Here is a 20,367-nt window from a genome sequence, read left to right as displayed (position 1 = left end):
GGAAAAAAGAAACCGGAGGTTCGTCGCTAGGTAACGGGATTTCACTTATTATTGTTTATCATATGATGAAAGGTCGAAAAGGGAAGTGAAGCGTGGAAGATAAAGCAGAGAAAGAAAGATCACACATCATGCGCGAAGAAGGCCCCGGCGGCGGTGCGGTGTAGCGCGCGTCGTATCATCATCGCACGCACAGCCATCCCTTAAAGGCACGGCAGCCACAGGCAGGACGGGAAAATAGCTGCCCTTAAGAACGGGTGTTCGATTTTTCGAGAATGGAATTTGGAATCTCTGCCGCCTGTTAAGTGGAGCCCGCGTGGTGATACGGGCGAGAACATGGGAAGGGAATGAAGCGCCCAACAACGTGAAAGGCGACCCTAAAGCAGCAATGAAGCTGCAAAACAGGATGACGATACGAAGAGCTTAAATAAGTGTGCGTGTGAGGGAGGCAGAGTGTGGCATGTGAAGAAGACACTACATATGGTTTGAAGGGTTTTAGGGGGCCGTGTTTCCTTCGTCCCATCAACACCCATCACACACACACACACACCCGGGTTTACTAATGCCGATCGGGTTTTGTTTTCTTTATACCTCGACGTCTTTCTTTCTGAATTCTCAAACGTCCTTACTTGCGCGTGTGTGTGTTTGTTTGTTTGTTAGCAAGACAGCAAGGAAAAGATCCAGATTCTGTTGACCGGTTTTGCTGTTGCGTGTTGGTAACGCCACCCGCGGGGGGTTTTTTTTTTGTATTGCTCCTCTTTGGGGCGACCACCGTTCGCTTTGCTGCTCAGCTGAGCAACACTCACTAAAAAGTAAGGGAACTAATGGGAGGGGGGGGGGGGGGGGGGGAAAGGCAGTGAAGTTGGGGTTGGAGCAGAGAAAAGGTTTGAAGATGTTGAGTTGAAGAAAGGTGAAGAACTTCAAAACTGGTTCTTTCGCTGGGATGAGCGAATGGAGTGAACACTTCGCACAAACCGAAGGCATCAAGGCAGCTCCAAGGTTCTTAGATGTGGAGACGACTTGAAAGAAGTGCGGCCCCCTGGGTGGGGAGTTGGTCGGTGCTCCTGGTGTCGTTCGTTGGAGTTATTTTTCTCTCCAGTTTTCCTTCCCGCATTCTAAACGTGCAGACAGGGGGGGAGGTGGCAGGGTCGGACAGCAGACGAAACGGTGGGCTTAGCATCACACGCCAACGGGTTGATTGTACTCTGTGCAAATAATGACCTTGATTAGTTATGCTCTTTTTCTTTTTCCCCCCGATCAGCCCCCTGGCCCGCCTGGTGGCGCTTCGAAACTGGAGCCATGGTTGTGTGTGCGAGTTGGCAAAAGAAATGAATAGACACACGAAGCATGAAGCAGCGAGAACAGAGCAGGGCAGAAAATGCATGCTCTAGCGCTATTTGGTTCTGCGCGGTTCTGCGCTGGTCTGGGAGGAGGAAAGGGGGTTCGTGTGGTCGCAAAGCATCGGTGGAGGGTTGGTACGCATCGTTATACCGAAATATTTTCATCCATTTCTGCCAACACACGCGCAGCGCCTGTCTCTCTGGAGAGCGACCTAGTCGGGGGAGAGTCGTCCGTCTGGGACGAGTTTGACGGGAGACTGTTGCTGGGGGAATTGGGGAATCCGCGCGGGTTGTCTATGTATATAAACACGAAATATTAATGACCGTCTGGTCTGGCCCTGGTACGCTTCACCCAACAGGGATGAAGCGCACGTGTGGGGCCGGTCGATCGTCAGCCGTGGTTAAACTATTTCGTATGACCGTTTCATCGCGTCGGGTTTGCCGTTTGTCGTGCTGGGTTTGGTTATTTAAGGTAGTGAACTGGACCGTATTACGCTTTGTGATGGACACACTGCTCGGGTGCAGTAGAACCCGTACCCACCTTTACAGACCATTATTCCCCGAAGATTATGATGCTTTCGTTGGCTGGCAACTGGCAAAATATGTAAACGGGATGGCCACGGTTGCCGGGAAAATGTTGTTTTTTTGTTTGGATAAATGAAATGACCAATCGCCAGCAGACTCTCCGCATCGGGTCGTAAATCGAACGATCAATTATCGACCTTTCACTGCACTTTGGTGCGCTGGGAGATGCAAAAGTGCATTGGGGGACAAAAAAAAAAACGCCCGTATATTCGCACACAGTTTTGCTTTCCGTCATGGTGGTGAAGTTTTGTGAAAAATCGTGCATCATTTCAGCGGTGGCTCACGTTTTCTGGACGCGTCCTACCCTTACACGCGAAGAAAGCGTGTCCGAAGCATTCCATCTGGTCACTCAAAATATGGTGGTGGTGAAGAAGGGCGTCGGCAGGAGCGAAATGCGGGATCGAGGGCACTGCAACAGAGGGAACAACAAGCACGTACAGTGTGGGGCATTTAATTACGACTAGCTTTAAATGTAGCATAAACAGATGCAACAATTTTGATATGTTATTTAGCGTTACATTATTAGTAGTAAATCTATTTAACTAAATGTTAATGACATTGTTTACTAAGCATGGAGTTTTAAGCATTCTTCAGTCATTGTGTGATTCATTGAATACATATATAAATGTTTCAAGATGTTATAAAATTCTAGCATTTTCTTGATACATGACTGAGATGTTGAAAGGCCAAGAAGAAATTCGTGTTTTCACACACAATGGGGTTTGACGTTAAGATGAAGACAGCGAATTAATTAACTTCCAAGGAGGAAGTATGCCTTTGAGTATGGAAATTTAGCATATAACTGAAGGAACTTTGGGCGATACAAATTTACCTTGCTATTTATTACCAGAAGACGAAACTCTACTGTAAACATTCGAAATCGATCAAATCAAAATTATTAAACATAATAAACTTAAACTTACAGGTTTCATATTTTAAAAGATGTATGGGTAGATGTAGGGATATTTTTATCGTGATTTATCGACCTTGAAATGATTGTCTGTAATAAAGTAATTTAAATGATGTATTGAAAAACAGAACTCAGAGTTGATAAATATTTAATAATAACTAACTAAACATATACCGGTATGGTGTGCTGATCTTCACACGACAGGACCAGTTTAAAAATCCCTTCCCGACCCCAGCCACACACTTGGCTTATTGTCATGCTACGTGTAAATTAAACTAGAAATTGCAGGCTTAGACCTCTGGTGGTTGTTGTGCCGCTAAAGAACAAGAACTGAACATATATAACAAACAAAATGTACAAAGACACACGATGGCCTTATTTCATCGACCATCACTGTACATGCAGACCAGCCCCGTCGACCGACCAGCATTAGTGTCAATTAGCGTCGCGTTGTTGACGTTCCCAAGCCACAACCGAGAGTGTGAACGGATCTTTTTTGTTCCCTTTTCCTTCCCTTCTCCCTGTTCGTTTTTCCACCCCATCCCACGCCCCGCCGGCGGGTGAGGTTTCTGGACGGTTTTTTGCCGGGAGTGTCATCCAATCCAATAATGCTATACCATGGGAATATTTCCAAGGACAGTATATGTTGTGACCGGCTAGACACGTTTGGAGCAGAAAATGGAGAACCACGATGGGATTGTTGCATTTGAAATTGTTGGATGATCACTTTTGATATTTTTTTTAATATAAATCATATTAACGAGGAAGTTGTACTAAAATATGTTCGTAATATATAATTGATTTAATAATCGGTTGATTAGCGTGATCTTTTGCGCATCTATGATTGTCTTTGTTATGCTTATTAATAAAAAAAACATGCCAATAATTAGAACAGAACCGAACGAACCATCGTTTGGGGTTTAAAATCACTGCGCGAACGTTCAACCGCAGACGCAAACGACGCAGATTTTTTGACTCCATCCGGTTTTTTTATGTTTTATATTGCTCGTTTCGTAGCCCTCCATCGATTCGCCGAGACGTGGGGCCGTGGAGCGCACTCCGTTTTATTTTTCTTCTTTTCTTTCGGCTTTTTGTAGGCCGAATGTACGAACATGGAAGGGCCAACGGTACCTCCGGTGTGTTTTCTTTGTTACACCGACCTTCACCACTTCGTCCGCGTCCCATCCCGCGGACGCGGTGTTCGTCATCAGCTGAACGGAAAATTAGTACCCCTTCGGGGCGGTTTCGCGGCGGACGCACGCAACGAAGAAAGCGCGAAGATATATCAAGACAGTTGACGCGTCGACGGTATGTTTATTTGCCACCAATTGGTTTCGCGCGAGGGCAATAACCGCGAACGTCGGTGCGACCATCGGCGCGCACCGCGTATTGGTGCATGTTTGACGAAACACGGTGTACGTCCTGGAATGTCTGACCCGGACCAGTAAAGTACACACCGGACCGATGTTGTGTTTTATTTTATAATTCGCCTTGCCAACCGCTCGCCGCGTGTCCGGCGGGTTCCACGAAGGTCTAAGTGGAGCGGTGGTGTTTTAAAAGTGCATACGTAAATAACAATGGAGAAGGGGGGGCCAGCTGCCGGGTGGAGGTGATGAGTTCGCGCATCTTATAATCTCAGACGCGAATAAGGCCACGACCTACCTGCACCACGCTGGTGTATTTAGGTGGATATTTTAAGAACCGGCTGAGCGCACTCAGCAAACCAACCCGCGAAAGCAGCGAGAAGAAAACGGGAACTCCATTTATCTTAACAAGAAGTGCGTCTTGGACGTGGATGGGAAAGAAAGCGTAAACAAAATGCAATTGCGTATCGTCCCTGCCTGGTGCGTACTGTACACCTCGAAGAAGAAGTGTCGATTTAAAATACACGGGTTGCGAAATTATCCAGAAACATTAAGCCCGGTGCTTGCCAACATGTTGCTAATCGAATGTATCCTCTGCTCTCATTTCTCCCCAGGTCCCGTCACACTGCCGATGGTGTCGCAGAACGGTACGCCTCCGATGGCGATGCCGATGCAGGTACCCCACGGTCACATGATGCAACAGATCGTGGACGAAAACGGAACGCTGCGACACGTCATCCTTTCGACCCAACCGCCCCAGCCACTGCGACAAGGCAATGTCCAGCACCATCTGCATCCGTCAGCATTTGTAAGTAGCTGCCGCGGCCGCACCGGAAATGTATACTTAACAAGCGCAATCTTTGCGCGTGCAGGCCGTCGCGCAAACCGTTCGTTGGTTTCGCCGGGCGTTACTGTCCAGTCCCGCGACCAGGTTGGTGCATGAGTCACCGCGTTGGCTTCCCGCTAAGAGCTATAATAAATAGCTGGTGCTAACACTTATTCGTCTGGAAATTCACACATTTCTCAACCGCTTCTCCGTGCCGTGGGTCCGTTGCACGCGGGTTAAAAAGGTGCACGATCGTGCTGATTTGTTGCTAATTTGTGGCACGTTCAGGCAGCATCGGTGGCCGGCCCTACACGTTTGTGACGGAGGATGGAGGGTGCTCCGGCTGAGGGTGGTTTTAAGCTCCGCCGGACGCCATTAACGCACGAACACTGTAACTGCGTGCTGCTAAATAGAATTTCTTCCCAACGTGCGTTCTCGAGTACGGCGCGGTCTGAATCCGGTACCAAGCGTAGGATGGGTGTTACTTTTTACATTTCTTGCTATTACTCATCAATTAGGTCCATTCTTTTACCCAACCCTGACCGGGGGAACATTGCAAAGCGTAATGATATGTATGTTTTCTCCCGGCATTTATTGCGGTGGAACGGAATTGGTACTGCAGACCAAATATGTTCCGCGCCGGTGCGCGAATGAATGGCATTTCCAAGAACGCTCCGTGGGTTACGTGGTAAGGGCTACACTTAGAGCTGCTCTGCTCTGCAGGCAGCGTAAAACAACGGAACGATAAAACTGCATCATCCGCGAACACCCGCCTGATGGATGTTCTGCGCAGAAGGTGTACCGCAAGCAAACCTCTCAATCGATCGCCAATCGAGCTGGACCAAGTGTCTCTTCGCTTTCGGTCGGGTCGTAAAATGCCCCGATCCGGCAATCTAAACGCCGCCGACAAACGTGTATATAAAAGGGCGCACATATGCAGCACAACGGCTAATGATTTCCGCACGTTCCGCGGTTTCATGCGCGATCGGCTTTGAAAGGAGACACAACGCAAATCAAAAAAATCTGCTTCTTTAATTCCCATTTTCATAGGCACTAGTAGTCGAGCCGGCCGGTTTTTGCAGAAGGCAAACTAATTAAACCGCTTCTTCGTTGCGTAAAAAAAAATGGGCACAAAAAAGATTGCTTCTCCAGGGTGCTCTCCGCCCATTTACACGGTTGATGATCGGTAAAATGTGGTCATAAAATGGGGGGCAAAAATATAGTTTTATGATAAAGCCGTATTATATTATCCACCACAAAAAGCGACGAGCGTACCCGGGAATTATCTGTGCTGCGCAAGGATGTTATGGTATGTGAATAAGGGAGTTTTGTTGCTGTTGTTATATGTCTAATTTTTGTGTTTTCTTTCTTTCTTGTGCTTTTAGAAACCGAATCATGATCGTTTCGGATGAGTTTTTGTGGTAAAAGATGAGCTAACGGAAGGAAACAAGCTTGACGAAACAGGCAAAATCGAATTGGGCTGGACTGGGAATTAGAAATCTTTCGATGCATGCTCTCCCAGCTTCGGATCGCTTGCCTTTGGAAGCTCCGCTAACGGGATTGTGGCCCTTAGCAACCATGCAACCGTCGGACCAGCAAGAGATGGGCGAAAAAACAAACACGTTGTGTATCCACGTTAGCTCGGCGTGGAGCTGCGTTTTCTCGGCGCTCTATTTGTAGCCTGCCGGATCTCGGAAGGTCGTCGTCGGCGCTGGGAGAGGCAGGCCGGAGAGGAAGTGTTGCTTCCGGATTTGATCAGATTATGATTGAAACAGGGGCATGGCGGCAGAGCATTGAATGCTCATGTATGTGCGCGCACGCCATTTTGCGCCGCAACCAGATGCCGGAACACTACAGTCTTCCGCGCGCCGCTGCTGTGGTGATTGTTGGAAACAAAAAATATATCAAGCGTAATGAGCAACGCAACAAGAGACACCCGTACAGTTCCATCACCACCCCACACGTACTGGGCAGTGCAGTCCATCCGTTGCATTAGGCGTCGATTTATAAATGGTCTCACCATGAACACTCCCTCCCGTCCCAGGCACGGTGGTGAAGCGGAAAAATGGGAAGCGAAAATGGTGGCAGGGGAAAATATGAACAATTATAATCGACAACGGAATTGTTGGTCGGTCCGTGTGTACAACAACCAGACCAGCTGTGCTGCGTCTATCGCCTTCGAGTAGCGCCCACGGGTCACGCTACAGAACACAACCGAAACATTGTCGCCGCATCGCGCACGTTGATGTACGCGCGTAATTGGTGCCCATCACGGGGCGCAATGAAAAGCACACTCGGGACGGTTTTTTTTTCTCGTCTTCCCCTGCCCCATGTTGCCCTAATGATGGATGTCGTCGCTGTCGATTGTGTCGAACATGCGTTGACCCGACCGCTTGTACAAAAAATGTGTGTTACCGATGGGTAGTTGGGTCGTCTGTACAGTCTCGTTTGACCCCAAACCCCACTGGAAGAGGTTATGTGGGCTCTTTAGTCGGTGCTTCTTCGACAATCATCTGGAAACACCGATGCGCCGCTGTCGGGAAAAATGATGAAATATGATCAGAAAAAGATCACGTCAGCTCGCTGAGGTCATGTGTGGAGTTTGATGGAAAGCGTTTTAGCCTTTTGTTGTCTCCAAATGTCAACACATCATGTGTTCGTGTGCGCCCGCGTGGCTTTCAATGCAAAGCGCCGAGTCCACGCAAGGTTACTTAATCCACCTTCATCACAACGCACCATCACTCACATCTCGTTGGGATGGAAGTAGCAGCAGCGGCAACAAACAAAAAAAGAGCACCCAAACGTGATTAAGCCCAAAAAATGTAAAACAAAAAAAAAAACGCTCCCAACTGCGTCGTGTCCTCCCTTTCTCGAACGCGCGCGGTAACCAGACCGGTAACCGTCCAGTGCAAAATGTCAAATGCTGACGAATGGTGGTTGGTCTATTGCCTATTGCGCAGCGCTAAAAATCGCAAACACTGCAAAACGCACCGATGATCATAGGTGGATGGGGTGCGGGCATCCTCAAAAGGCTGTACGAAATTGCATTTTTGTGGGTTCCACAAAACCACCACTCTCTCAAGGTCGTATCGAATGCTCAAATAATGTTCGGAGGTTGAACCGTGGTGGCCTCTTTACAGAGCCGCCTAGCATTCACACCTAGCGGGAGGGTGAATGGTGCCGTCTCGCACAGCTCGCTTCACAGTAGTGGGATGAGTTTTTGTTTGTTTTAGAGATTTTTTAATTGACTTACCATACCCGAATGCGGAATGTTGTGCAAAATTCAATCCACACGGGTCGCCACTAGCCAAGTCGCCACTAGGCACAATGGGTTCCGCGGGAAGAAACCGGATCTACTCCACACGGCGGGGGGAAAGATCACGCGGGATGGAATGGAACCACCACCCCCCGAAACATCCGGTTGCCGGTTGAAGAAACGCCAAAATTGCGTTTGTCACTACGGATTTTTTCGACCAAAACTTTTCTATGTGTGTGAGAGAATGCGTGGAGGGGTGTTGAGCATTTTAAATCGATGCTTTGCATGCTTCGCGAAGGACAACCGAGTAAAATTATATCCAACGGATGATGGGGGAAGATGAGAGGACGCACACAGTGTTTTGTGTTTTTAGGTTGTGCAACCATAACAAAAAAGAGCCAAAAATGATGTGAAATTAAAATTCGGGTGACAATTTTCAAATCGTGGCTAAAAACGGTCATCGTTGCCCACGACAGACAGAGGATGATGCAGTGGACGGAGGTAAGCGGGTGCAGTCGCGCGGGTCAGGGAAATTGCAGCGTCATTGATCGCATGTGTTTTTGCTTTTCTTTTCGGAACATCCTCCGGCCCGGGGTTATGTAGACAAACAACCAACCACCCGCACGGTGCGACGTGTCAATGTGCAATTTTCGGGCGGTTATTGGCCTTCTGAGCTTGGTGGCGGTGCCCGGGGGTTTCCCCCCCTCCCTTTCTATGTCTTTATGGCTCGCTGAATGCTTTTGTGTTTGTTTGCATGTGGTGCTCTCGAAGTTCCCGGCACCGAAATAGTTTCCAGCGGTTGAAAGCTTTACGGCGAGAGAGATAGCGACCGGGTGCTTCCAGCAGTGGAACTACTGGAACTAATTTGCTAACCCTTGCTTCCGGCCCATTCACCGACGCACCCATCATCCCGCCCCCGGAACTGTTGTGTTCCGAGCTGGCCCGGGGGTAATTTGTGATGGTGTGGTATCGGCAAAGTTTATCTCACTTCCGCCATTTGTGCGAGTTGCGAGGTGGTGACACGCGGATTTGGAACAAAAAGAACCGGACCGAAAATAGGCTACGAATTAGCCGAGCGGCTATTTTATCAACAGCCGTACGGTTCCACTCCGTAGACTAGTAAATTCATCTCCATAAATGTAGTCTACCTCACTCTAGGTCGGGACGTAAAAGTCTGTCACGAGTCGGAATTCCAGTTCCAGGGAAAGGATTTGCCGGAATATTGAAATACCCCTTGAAGAATAAACAAAACATTCGCTGAAAGATGTGTCTCTTATCATAGTCCAAACAGGGACCCATGGTGTTGGGCTTGTATTGAGTAACAACAACCATCAGTGACCATCAACAAGAATGTTACGACCAAGACGAAAAGCGTAGTCAGTCATTCAAGAAGTTGAAATAAACATTGCTAATAAAAATCCCACCGTCATCGTTTGGGTGCCATAAACCGGCGTGGCATGGGTCTCTTTTAGGCTGCACTACGTGCAGATATGGTGAGACAACAAACTTTAAAGCCGTTGTTCCGTGGTTACAAATCTTACTGACACGCCGCTTCCTGTAAGGCAACAATTTCTTCCTCTACGCGAACACAGCCCCCTCAGGAGGGCTGGAAAGGGAGTGGAGGGGGGGAGGGGGGGACGTTTGTTGCTATTTAACTGTTTGCTGTGAACGTCGTGGCCAAACAGTGACTGGTAACAACGCCAAGCCTCCAACGCGGTGAAGGCTTTCCAAGTCGAAGTTAGACTAAAAGTGTGTACGTTTTGCCGGCCTGTGTTATCGCACACCAGCGGATGGTTGATAACGCGACACACAGAGCCGGCCGTCGCGTTGTTTGGCTGTTTTTTTTTCGATTATCAGCCGACGCTACCGGCCACGTATACGAACGCGCTCCAAACTGCTTGACCACCGCACTGGTAGAACGACCAATCGGCAGCACGATTGGACACAAATTGAGTGGCTTACGTGGCGATTTTCCATCGTTGGCTATTCTCGGGCCGTATTTACCGTGTCCCGGCCGATTGATTACATCGATTTGAACTGTATGCGTATGTTGCTGCTGTTGCATTTATGTACCACCTGAAACAACCTTTTTCGTGCACTGGGTCCGGGGTCTGTGGAAGACAGAGAGTCCGTTTGTCTGTTGGGCGAGAAAGAGAGAAAGCAATCTTACCGGTGGAGCAGAGAGACTAACATGTTGTGCATTTAGTCGAAGCATACAGCTCTGTAAGCAAGACGCATTTACTGTATTGACGTGTCATTTGCTGTTAAGGCGATATTGGAAACAACAGTTTTCTATCAGTTCTGTGATATCGTAGACAAAATCAGTTGATTCGTTTTATGGACTTTAGTTTAGTGTCCAGATAGGAGATTTATTTGTGTTTTTGTAGCGTGGTAATATTTGGCATGGAACCGTCTCGTAAACCTGCCAACGTGGCAAGAATAGTGCTAACGGTATGAGTCGTCGGTAACGGTCGAAATAATAAATCAATTGTTGTGTTATTTCGTTTGTTTTTATTCAAAAAGCGTAGTGATATCTAATCTGGTTTGCGTTTATTCGTTTGTTTCAGATAAATGGTACCACGGCACCATTTTTCAATCCGATCGCCGCCTCCTACCCAGCGGGTCCTGGTGCCGGTGCACCGCAAATGTATCCACCGCAGCTGATTGGAGCGAATGGAGCGAACGTCGGTGGAACAGGTGCCGGCGCTGGTGTCGGTGGTAACCATGGGCTGCACACGCCGCAAGGAAACATGCCACACTCGCCATCGCCTCCGCACACCAACACCAGCTACCACAAGGATGAACGAGCCCAGCGGCAGCACTCGAAACTGCATCGAAAGCTGGACCAGAAGCAGCGAGAATTGAGTAAGAACCTTTCGAAGTTTAGATCATAAGAAAGCAGCCGTAACTAAGCGTTCTTATTTTTTTTTCTTTTTCAGACGCATCGGCAACGACGCCGATCAATTCGCCTCGAAAGCATGCCGAACTGAACGGGAGTGGCGGTGTGCGGAAGTCTCACACTCCTCACCATCTGCTGCCTAATCACATGAACCACCGCAATGGTACGGCGGCCGTTGCGATTACCACACCGTTGGCCACTTCCGAGGAGGAAACGTCCAGCGCACCGGATGAGGAGGACGACAACACGCAGTCAATCATTGTGGAACACCTGAGCTCGGTACCGTCGCCGCAGGTTACCGAAATAACACCTCGTACGGCGCTGCTGCAATGGTCACCACCGACCCCGGTACCGGTACAGCAGGTACCGCCCCCGGTACCGGCCGGACCCGTCCCGGGCGTTCCTCCACCACCCATTCCCGGTGCCTTGGAACCGCTGCCCTTTAATGTGCAGGATCTGCGCTACGAGGTGCTGCTGAGCGACCATGGCAAGGAGAACAAGTATAAGAGCATTTTCAAGGGTTCGTCGCTTTCGTGCAAGGTGCGGGATCTGCGACCGGGGCAGGAGTATACGGTGCGACTGCAGGTGTACCTGGATCAGCTGCACGGCTCACCAACGGAACCGACGGTGTTCAATACGCCGTGCTGTGAACCGGACGTACCGGCATCGCCCAAACTAATAGCACGTACCAAGAACTCGCTTCAGCTGCGTTGGAACGCACCGTCAGATAATGGTTCGCACATCATCCATTACATTCTCGAGTACGACAATGGCAAGAGTGGTGGATCGATGCACCATCAGCAGCAGCAACAGCAGCAAACGATGCAACAGCAGCATCACTTGGGCTACGAGTTTATCGAGGTGAGCAAAACGAAGGGTAAGCAGTTCCAAGTCAATAAGCTACAACCTTCCACGTACTACGTGTTCCGGTTATCGGCGGTGAACGAGTACGGTCGCAGCGGCTATTCCGATCTGGTCAAATATAGCACCGTCGGTAATGCACCGGCACAGCCTACACCGCCAACCTTGCGCCATGCGACGGCCACCACGCTGAAGTTGGCCTGGCAGCGTCGATCATCGTGCGAGGAGTACACGCTACAGATGAACGACGACCAGGGCTACGGCTATCGGAACGTCTACAATGGTGTGGATACGCTATACGAGTGTAGCGGTTTGAGACGTGCTTCAACATTCCAGTTTAGATTAAGGGCCGAAAACGATAACGGGCGGGGACCGTGGAGCGAGGAGGTCGTGTTCCGGACGTTACCGACGTGTCCGGGGCGGCCAACCAAACCGCAGGTTAAGGGCAAGATCCATGCAAACGGGTTTAAGGTGAAATGGGATCCGCCACACGATACGGGCGGTGCGGAAATTGCGCTGTACCATCTGGAGATCAGTTCCGGCGCATCGTACGATCGTGTGTACAGCGGTAAAGAGTCGGAAGCGACTATTGAACGGTTGAACCCCGGCACGGCGTACCAGATCCGGGTGCTGTGTGAAGGACCCGGCGGTATTAGTACGTTTTCCGAGCCGTGTTTGGTAACAACGGAACCTGTAACACCTGGCCCACCACAGAAACCCTATTGCAAGTCACCACCGACGCCGTATGCCGCTTGCCTCGGTTGGGAAAAACCGGACTACAACGGTGGTTCGCCAGTGCTCGAGTACGAGATGGAAGTGGAAACCGTCAGCACGAAGGTGCGCAGTGCGGTGTACCGAGGAAAGGAAATGTTTTGCGTCGCGAAGGATTTGCTGCCGGGTGAACAGTATACCGTGCAGGTGCGCGCACTGAATCGCATCGGTGCCGGCCCGTGGTCGGACGAGTTTACGTTCACGGCTGGGGCCGCACCGCCCGAATCGCCGCGCGATCTATCGATCGTCCTGAAGTCGCCAACGCATTTAACTGTGATGTGGGCCGAGCCGCACAGCAACGGGTCACCGATAAGCGAATACATTCTTCAATCCAGTGCCGATTCCAACGTATCATCCACGGCGGATGATCATGCCAGCGGTAGTGATCCGAACGCGAACTACCAGACGGTTTACCGTGGGGCGCACCGTTCCGCCGACGTGCGCAACCTGCATCCCCACTCGCGGTACCACTTTCGGGTGTGTGCGCTGAATGCGGCCGGATGCTCCCGGCACTCGGTATCGATCAGCCAGCAGATGCCGGCAGCGCCACCAAACGCACCCACCATCGGTGGGCAGAAGATCACGGCCAAGAGCATACTTATTAGCTGGCAGACACCGCATGATAACGGTTCGCCGGTGACGCAGTACAACATCGAGTGTGGCGATCGGTTGATCGCGACGGACGCTCAGAGTGCCAGTGCAGCCGCTATCGCAGCTACCTCGCCCGACCACCACCAGTCGGCCGGGTACCCAGCAGCCGAAGATTACGACGACGGAGCCGAGTACGACGACGAGGAGGAAGAGGAGGAAGCATCCATCGGCAGTGCAGCGTCGACTGACGCGGAGGATGAACCATCGCAACCGGCCCCACCAGCAACAACGGTTGCAGCGAATTTAGTAGATAGCAACTTAGGCAAACTAGCAGCATCCACAGCGGGGTCTGTCACCGTCCCCGCGGCAAGTCCTGCACACTCCACCAAGGGAGCTAACAGCGGTGCGAAAGGGCAAGGCGCATCAGTGGCCACTGCGATGGTCGGTGGTCGTACGAGTAACAGCAACATGCTGTTGATCAGTGATCTGCACCCGGAAACGACGTACAAGCTGCGAATACAGGCGATGAATAGCATCGGTACGGGACCGTTCTCAAGCTACATCAAGTTTACCACATCGCCGTTACCGCCGAAGCCGCCGAAGTTGGAATGCGCCCAGGCGGGCTATGCGCATCTGAAGTTGCGCTGGGGCGAAGGTAAAAATCTCGATCTGGCACGGTACTTCGTCGAGATGGAAAACAGACGTACGGGCGAGTTCCATAACGTGTACACCGGTACACGCAACACGTGCAAAGTAATGCGGCTAAACGAGCTCACCAGCTACACGTTCCGGATATGCGTCGAGACGCGACACGCCGGCAGGGGGGAGTTTTCGGATGGATTCAGCTTTACGACAGCGGTAGCCGCACCGAACAGCATCAAGGCACCGCGCATTTGTATGGATCCGGCCGCAGCTGCAGCCGCTTCCGCTGGTTCCGGTAATGCTGCTGGTGCGGCTGATCCCGCCCGGCACGGTACACTTACGATCGAGTGGCAAACTAGCCGAAATAACCCGTTCGTCGATCCGATCGAGTACATACTGCAGATGGCCAAAGCTAGGGACCAAGAATTTCAACAGGTATGTATGGAGCCGGCGTGTAAATGCATACAAGCTCGCTCAACAAAAGTTTAACACACGTTTTTTATTCTGTTTTAGGCTTACCGTGGACCCGAAACGCGCTTTACTGTGCACAATCTGCAGCATGGCGTAAGCTACACATTCAAGGTATGTCCGGTACGTGTGCGCCAGAACGGAGAGCACGTAAGTGGATCGTTTTCTCCGGTACTGAATCACCATCTGGCCACAAACGTGCCCCGGTCGAGCGCGAATGCAGCCCGGTCCGGACACGGTACAGATGACGTCGATGGACGCACAATGTTCCAGGGAAATGTGGTCAACAGTCGGGGTGAGTTGGTATTGACAAAAGCGTCGGCTGGTGCTGGTCTCCTGCTGTCCGGCACTAACGGATACGGTCCGGATGCCGATCATCATGGGTCTCGAAGTGAATCGGTCGCATCGACGACGCTGCAACAGCTGCAGCGGTTCTTTGAGCCAGACTCGAGCAAAGCGGTTGTCTGTGTCGTTGCGTTCATCCTACTGTCCATCATTGTTGCCGCTTTCCTGAAGTAATCTGTCGATGGGGATCGATCCAACAAACTTAGCAACAAAACAAAACAAAAAAGCCCAGGGCCTCACTCCGTCGCTCTCCCCCATATAATGCGCCCTACTGTGTAATTGTGTTGTCCTCGATGTTGTTATCTGTCCGCCGCAGGGATGTCGCTTCATATGTCTAACAAATGTAGCTAAAAGTAAAACTTGGCCTACGCACCAAGCCACAGAACATCCGCGCTACGGTTGCGGAAAACTGTGCAAACCTATCGAAACGATTGAACAAGCAAGAAAATGAATGAGTGCAAGAGTATATAAATAAAATAATGATATAACATATACAGAACACAACAAAAAAAAAACAAAACATAAAGAAAATCATGTGATGTGCGCACACTAACCTATATTTTATGCAATTATTAGTCTACTCACAATCAAACAAATGTATGTTGCATTATCACAAAACACACATACACACACAAACACCGAAGCTTACCGAAGCGGGAATCGCTAGCAAATCGAATGCACCGAAACATAACCATGAACGAAATGCAAACAATCCAGTCAATCTTAAAACCACCTATTGAGGACAAGAAAAATCATTTTTCCAATCAGCAAATCGCTCAAAATCGCTTTAATTACCCCGACATCAGCTCCACTTTCACACAGAGCTCCTAGTAATGGCCGTAGGAGAGAGAATGAATCGCAAACGGTTAGGGATCGCAAGAGACCAGCTAAAATTGATGATTGGTACAAGGGCGAAAAGATACCAACCGCAAGTTACAAAGCTAAGTAACAAAAATTAAATCAGCAGCAACCGAAACAAAAAAACAAACCTGTCCAAGGAATCGTAACACAACAAGTTCAGTTTGTGTGGCTGTGTTTGGGCGCGGGTGTTACATTTGCTATATTGTTTATATTGCCTACTATTTGCGATCTTGATTTTATTGCCTGGGGGAGATTATATTGCGTGTTTGTATTTGTGCTTGTTTCGGGATGTGAAGGAATAACCCAGCAGCACTGGGAGAAAATGATCAAGTTAATTATGGAGCTATTCTCCTTACGTTCGTGTTACACTACTACTGCTATTACTGGCTAATCCGTTTTATTTCTGTTCTGCAGTGATCCTGCAGAGCCAATCTACACATTCTACTAGGCATTCTACTGTTGCGTGCTTTGATGCACAACGGCAATGACTCGGACAGTCGGACGAAGAAACACAAATAAGTATTATTAATGGTAGAGACTATGTGCGTCCCAGCGCGTTTAAACTGCATAGCAGACGGGAAGCGCACACAGAGTTGTGGATGAGGGGGGGGGTTGTGTGTGTGTGCGCGGTGGAAGAATAAGCAAATCCTTTGAACCTCATTCACTCATACAAAACGACTAGCCAGCAATCCTGCAAACCATAATCTCTTTAATAATTTCTCTAGTACATAAGCAGAGAGCACCACCGACCGCCCGGCCGGGGCGTTTGAGTATCAAATGATGCAGGACAAACACTGTGGAATCTAACTTTCATCTCACCTACACAAACAAACACACATTTGCAAATACACACGAGATTCTAAATTTTAGCTAATGAAGAACATGACCGCGTGTGTATGGAAGCAATAGAAACAAGCACACAGTGAACAGTGAAACAGCGAAGAATGGTTTGGCTCCTAACAAGATCAAACACAAGCCTTTTAATGAAAACGAAAAGCGTAATCAAAGCGCATCATAAACGCACATGCCTCTTGGACCTCTTCTTTTCTTCTCCTCCTTTTTCCCTGGCAAGCAGGAAAAATGGTACGGTCCCTCCAACCTCCAAACGATGAACCCGCAAAACCCCTTCTCTCGGGTCCAACAAAACCGGAACGAACGCATTCCAAATGAGCATGTGAAATGTTGTGTACTTGTATACCGCGCATGTATGTGTTAACCACCATGTATTTGTTTTAGCCCTATGTGTCCTACCGTATCAAAATTACATACTTTAATCAGTTAGTGGAAGTAAAATGTAAACAAAACAAACAAACAAAAAAGCATCCCTATCAAAACAAACCCAGTAGCGCAAAATGTGTTAGTAATATTGAGGAGTTCTGTTAAGTCAAGACGAAAAATCTGTAAAACGAAATTAATAGGTGCGCGCGCGTGTTGAAACAAAAAAAAAACTGCAAGAAAAACGTGTACTTAAGCTATCGATTTGTTTTAGGCAATCAGTTTTGGTACTTTCTCTCTTTCTTTATTGTTTTCTTCTGCAAGAACTTTATTTTTATCAGTCTTTAGTTCGTGCGTTCTCTGATAAACTTTTCAACTAACCTTGTTGGAAAAGGGAGAAAAAGGACAACATACCATGATTTCAGTCACGATAGTCTCGATAAGGATGTCTTCCATAAGGCACGATCCACCACAATAGATCAATGACTACTAGGCTTCCTCTTTTCGTTTTGTGTGTAGCGTAGCTAAAGCACCCGAATGATGTTTGTGTAGTGCATAATGTTGGGTGTGCGGGTGTGTGTGAGAACAGGACACGCTAAAGAGGAAAATGCATTTTTATTTTGTTTTTTTTTTGCAAGCAAAAGGGTATATTTTCCGCAACAAAAATGTGCAATTTTATTTAAATTAATGACGTAGCCAATTTCGTTCGTCTGCTGCAATACCGTACCGTAGTTAGAAGAGTGAGTAATTATTTTGTTTTTGTTTTTTGGGGTTGAAACAGATTATTTTGTTTTATTTATAGCGTTATGTAGGTATTGATACTGAAGCGGGTTTTATTTCTTGTATTCCAACACTACTGAAATATGGTGCATTTTAATGCTTTTGTGGTAAATTATTACATTTCGCTTAGACAGTTAGCAACTGATGATGAGTTGTGAACACAGTGAGGAACTAATTTCCCTTTGTTTGGGTTTTTTTTAGTCAGCAAATGAAGCATAACGTAAAGCGAGTTGTTAGGTTTAAGAAGAAGATGGCAAAACACACTGGAAAAGAATGGCTTTAATTATTGGAATTTAAATAGAAGAAAAGGCGCCACTGATCGGTGCGGCATAATCAATGGAGGCAGTTAAACAGGAGAGCAAAGGAGCTAAAAAGGCAAGGAATTCAAAATCACAATTAGAAGACAAACATTACATACAGCAGCTATGTTGGATGTGCAAAAGTAAAAATGTAAAACGAAACACGAACCATAGACGAATTGCCCCCCAGTTAAATCAACACAGGAACATGGCACAACGCACAATACACACACACACACACACTTGCAAAAACTAATCAAAGTATATTGCTAAATGTTTCCTTTAAGAATCACTTACATAATGCTAAGTGGATAATGAAGAATAAAACAAGCAAGCACATTCAAAATACACCGAGCAAATCACATTCTACGAGACTGCTGTCCTCAAATGGAAACGACCGTGTGATTGTTGGTGTGTGTGTGTGTGTGAATGTAGGTGAAAGTGTAACAACAAAAAACAAAAGAAATTTAAAAGCAAACAAACAAACTTTTTTTCTGTGGATATTGTAAAACATGGCGCCTAAACATAAAACAAAAGCAAACATTATAACAACAAACAATAAGGGAAAAGTAACAAACGCAACAGAAAAAAAAACTGTGTAAAAGAAAAGAAGTGCAAAATGAAATGAAAGAGCAAAATTGTTTTATCTTTCGGTTACGCAAATTTGTTAAAAAGAAGCAAAACAAGAGCAAATATTGTAAATATTAAGCGCATCATTTAGGTATGTTTTTTTTTTTTGGCAATTGTTTCTGCGAAACGGCTACAAAAAGAAAATGTCGCTAGCACCTTTTGTTCCACCACTCCCACACGGTGCAGATTTGGTTGGGCGGATTACTTCTAAATTACAGGCAGGAAGGGATAAGGCCCTACTATTGCTGCTTTACTTGTACTACTACTATTACTACTACGGGGAGATAGATCAGGTTTCTACTTAGGCTGGTACCAGTTGATGATATCTAAATGAATAGGGAAAACGGGGCACGCACACACACACACACAGGATGCCTCCACAGGGAACTGACCAGCGCGCACTGGTGGCGCTTAGTGGTGCACTACTACTACTACTACCATTGGCCGCATAGTGAAATGAACAACGCAGAACCTAGAACGTATAGGTATTAGAACGAATTGATTGTAGCATCAAAATGCTTGTTTATTGGACCTGAGAGGGTAGAGAAACTACTTTTACTTGTTGAAGTCTGTTATGTTGACACATTAGTTGAAGGACGTGGATGGGTGCGTGTGGGCGTGTGTGAAGTTGGTGCAAAGGGATTGTATGCAATTTGTTAGCGCAAGCAGGAGAATGATAGTTGAATGATTAGATAAGAACTGCAAGGATGATACAACCATATATAGGGCACGTGCTTCCAAACGAAGGAAAGGTGGCGCTGAAGGGCGAAGAAGGAAAGGAATCAGGGGAAAAGCAGGGGGTAGGCCGTACTAAACGAAACTGATGGATTGATTGATTGATCATTTTTTATATGCATATTTTTATCTCACTTTTAGCAGTATGAACTCTATCGATTGAATTCTGAGTTTGTTTATTACTTTTTTTTGTACTATTTTAACTATTTAACTTTTTTACCGTGCATAAGAAGCGATAGAGCGGAAAAAAACAAACAAACAAACAAAAGAGCAAAAATACAGCTTTTGATGAGTAATCAAGGCAGAACGCTGATAAAGAAATAAAAAAAAAACTGGAAACGAATGTAGGCAATACGGTTAGGGAAGGATGTGTTGTGGCCGGAGATGAAATATTAGGGAAATTTAATTGAATGAATGAATGTAACGAAACAGAAGGAGAGGGGAGTGCAAGGACGAATTGAATGTAAGCTCCAACCTTGTCCTTCCCCCCCGCTCCCCATCCAATCCTTCCAAAAAGGGGTCGATGGTCCTTGTGGGGGGAGCGAAAGGTTTGTACAAAGTGAAGTTTTGTTTGTTTTGCGAGCGAGAGTGGCGAGCGTTTGCGACATTGTGAATGTCCCGTGGGGATTGTTCGGGGGTAGGATGTGATGATGAGGAAGGGAAGTAACCGCAGGAAGGAACGGGTAGGGTTAAGGCAACAACGTAAAAAAAAACAACAAAACAATGGGCTTTGAGCAAGAACATACAAAACAAACAGCCGTGTTTGCTTTTGCTGTAGGTAAAATCAAATTCTACAAAATGGACAGATACCACGGACCTAATGCTACACTACCGACAACCACACTAGTACTATCTACTATTACTACTGCTAACAGACGCATGTGTGTAATGTGTAACAATTACTATGATGAGCGGAAAACGAGGAGAGGTAAACAAAGGAAAAGGAAACAATACGCATAAACACAAAGTGAAACAATACGGAAACAACCAAC

The 20,367-nt window shown here is 47.6% G+C and overlaps 1 protein-coding gene across 1 annotated transcript in view; it reads left to right on the top strand.

Annotated features, from left to right (window-relative positions):
* The window catches only part of LOC128711590 (fibronectin type-III domain-containing protein 3a), a 45,989-nt gene extending 30,960 nt beyond the window's left edge, over nucleotides 1-15,029 (top strand). Inside the window, exons 2-5 of the mRNA XM_053806472.1 lie at nucleotides 4,811-5,004; nucleotides 10,846-11,143; nucleotides 11,218-14,477; nucleotides 14,556-15,029. Of these exons, the coding sequence (XP_053662447.1) occupies nucleotides 4,811-5,004; nucleotides 10,846-11,143; nucleotides 11,218-14,477; nucleotides 14,556-15,029 (4,226 nt within the window). The remainder of the gene's footprint in view (nucleotides 1-4,810; nucleotides 5,005-10,845; nucleotides 11,144-11,217; nucleotides 14,478-14,555) is intronic.
* Nucleotides 15,030-20,367: the final 5,338 nt, after the last annotated feature.

The sequence above is a fragment of the Anopheles marshallii genome, chromosome 3, assembly GCF_943734725.1.
Source record: "Anopheles marshallii chromosome 3, idAnoMarsDA_429_01, whole genome shotgun sequence".
In the NCBI taxonomy this organism is placed as follows: Eukaryota; Metazoa; Arthropoda; class Insecta; order Diptera; family Culicidae; genus Anopheles; species Anopheles marshallii.
Note: the sequence above shows the minus strand (reverse complement) of the source record. Positions and strands in the feature narration are given on the sequence as shown.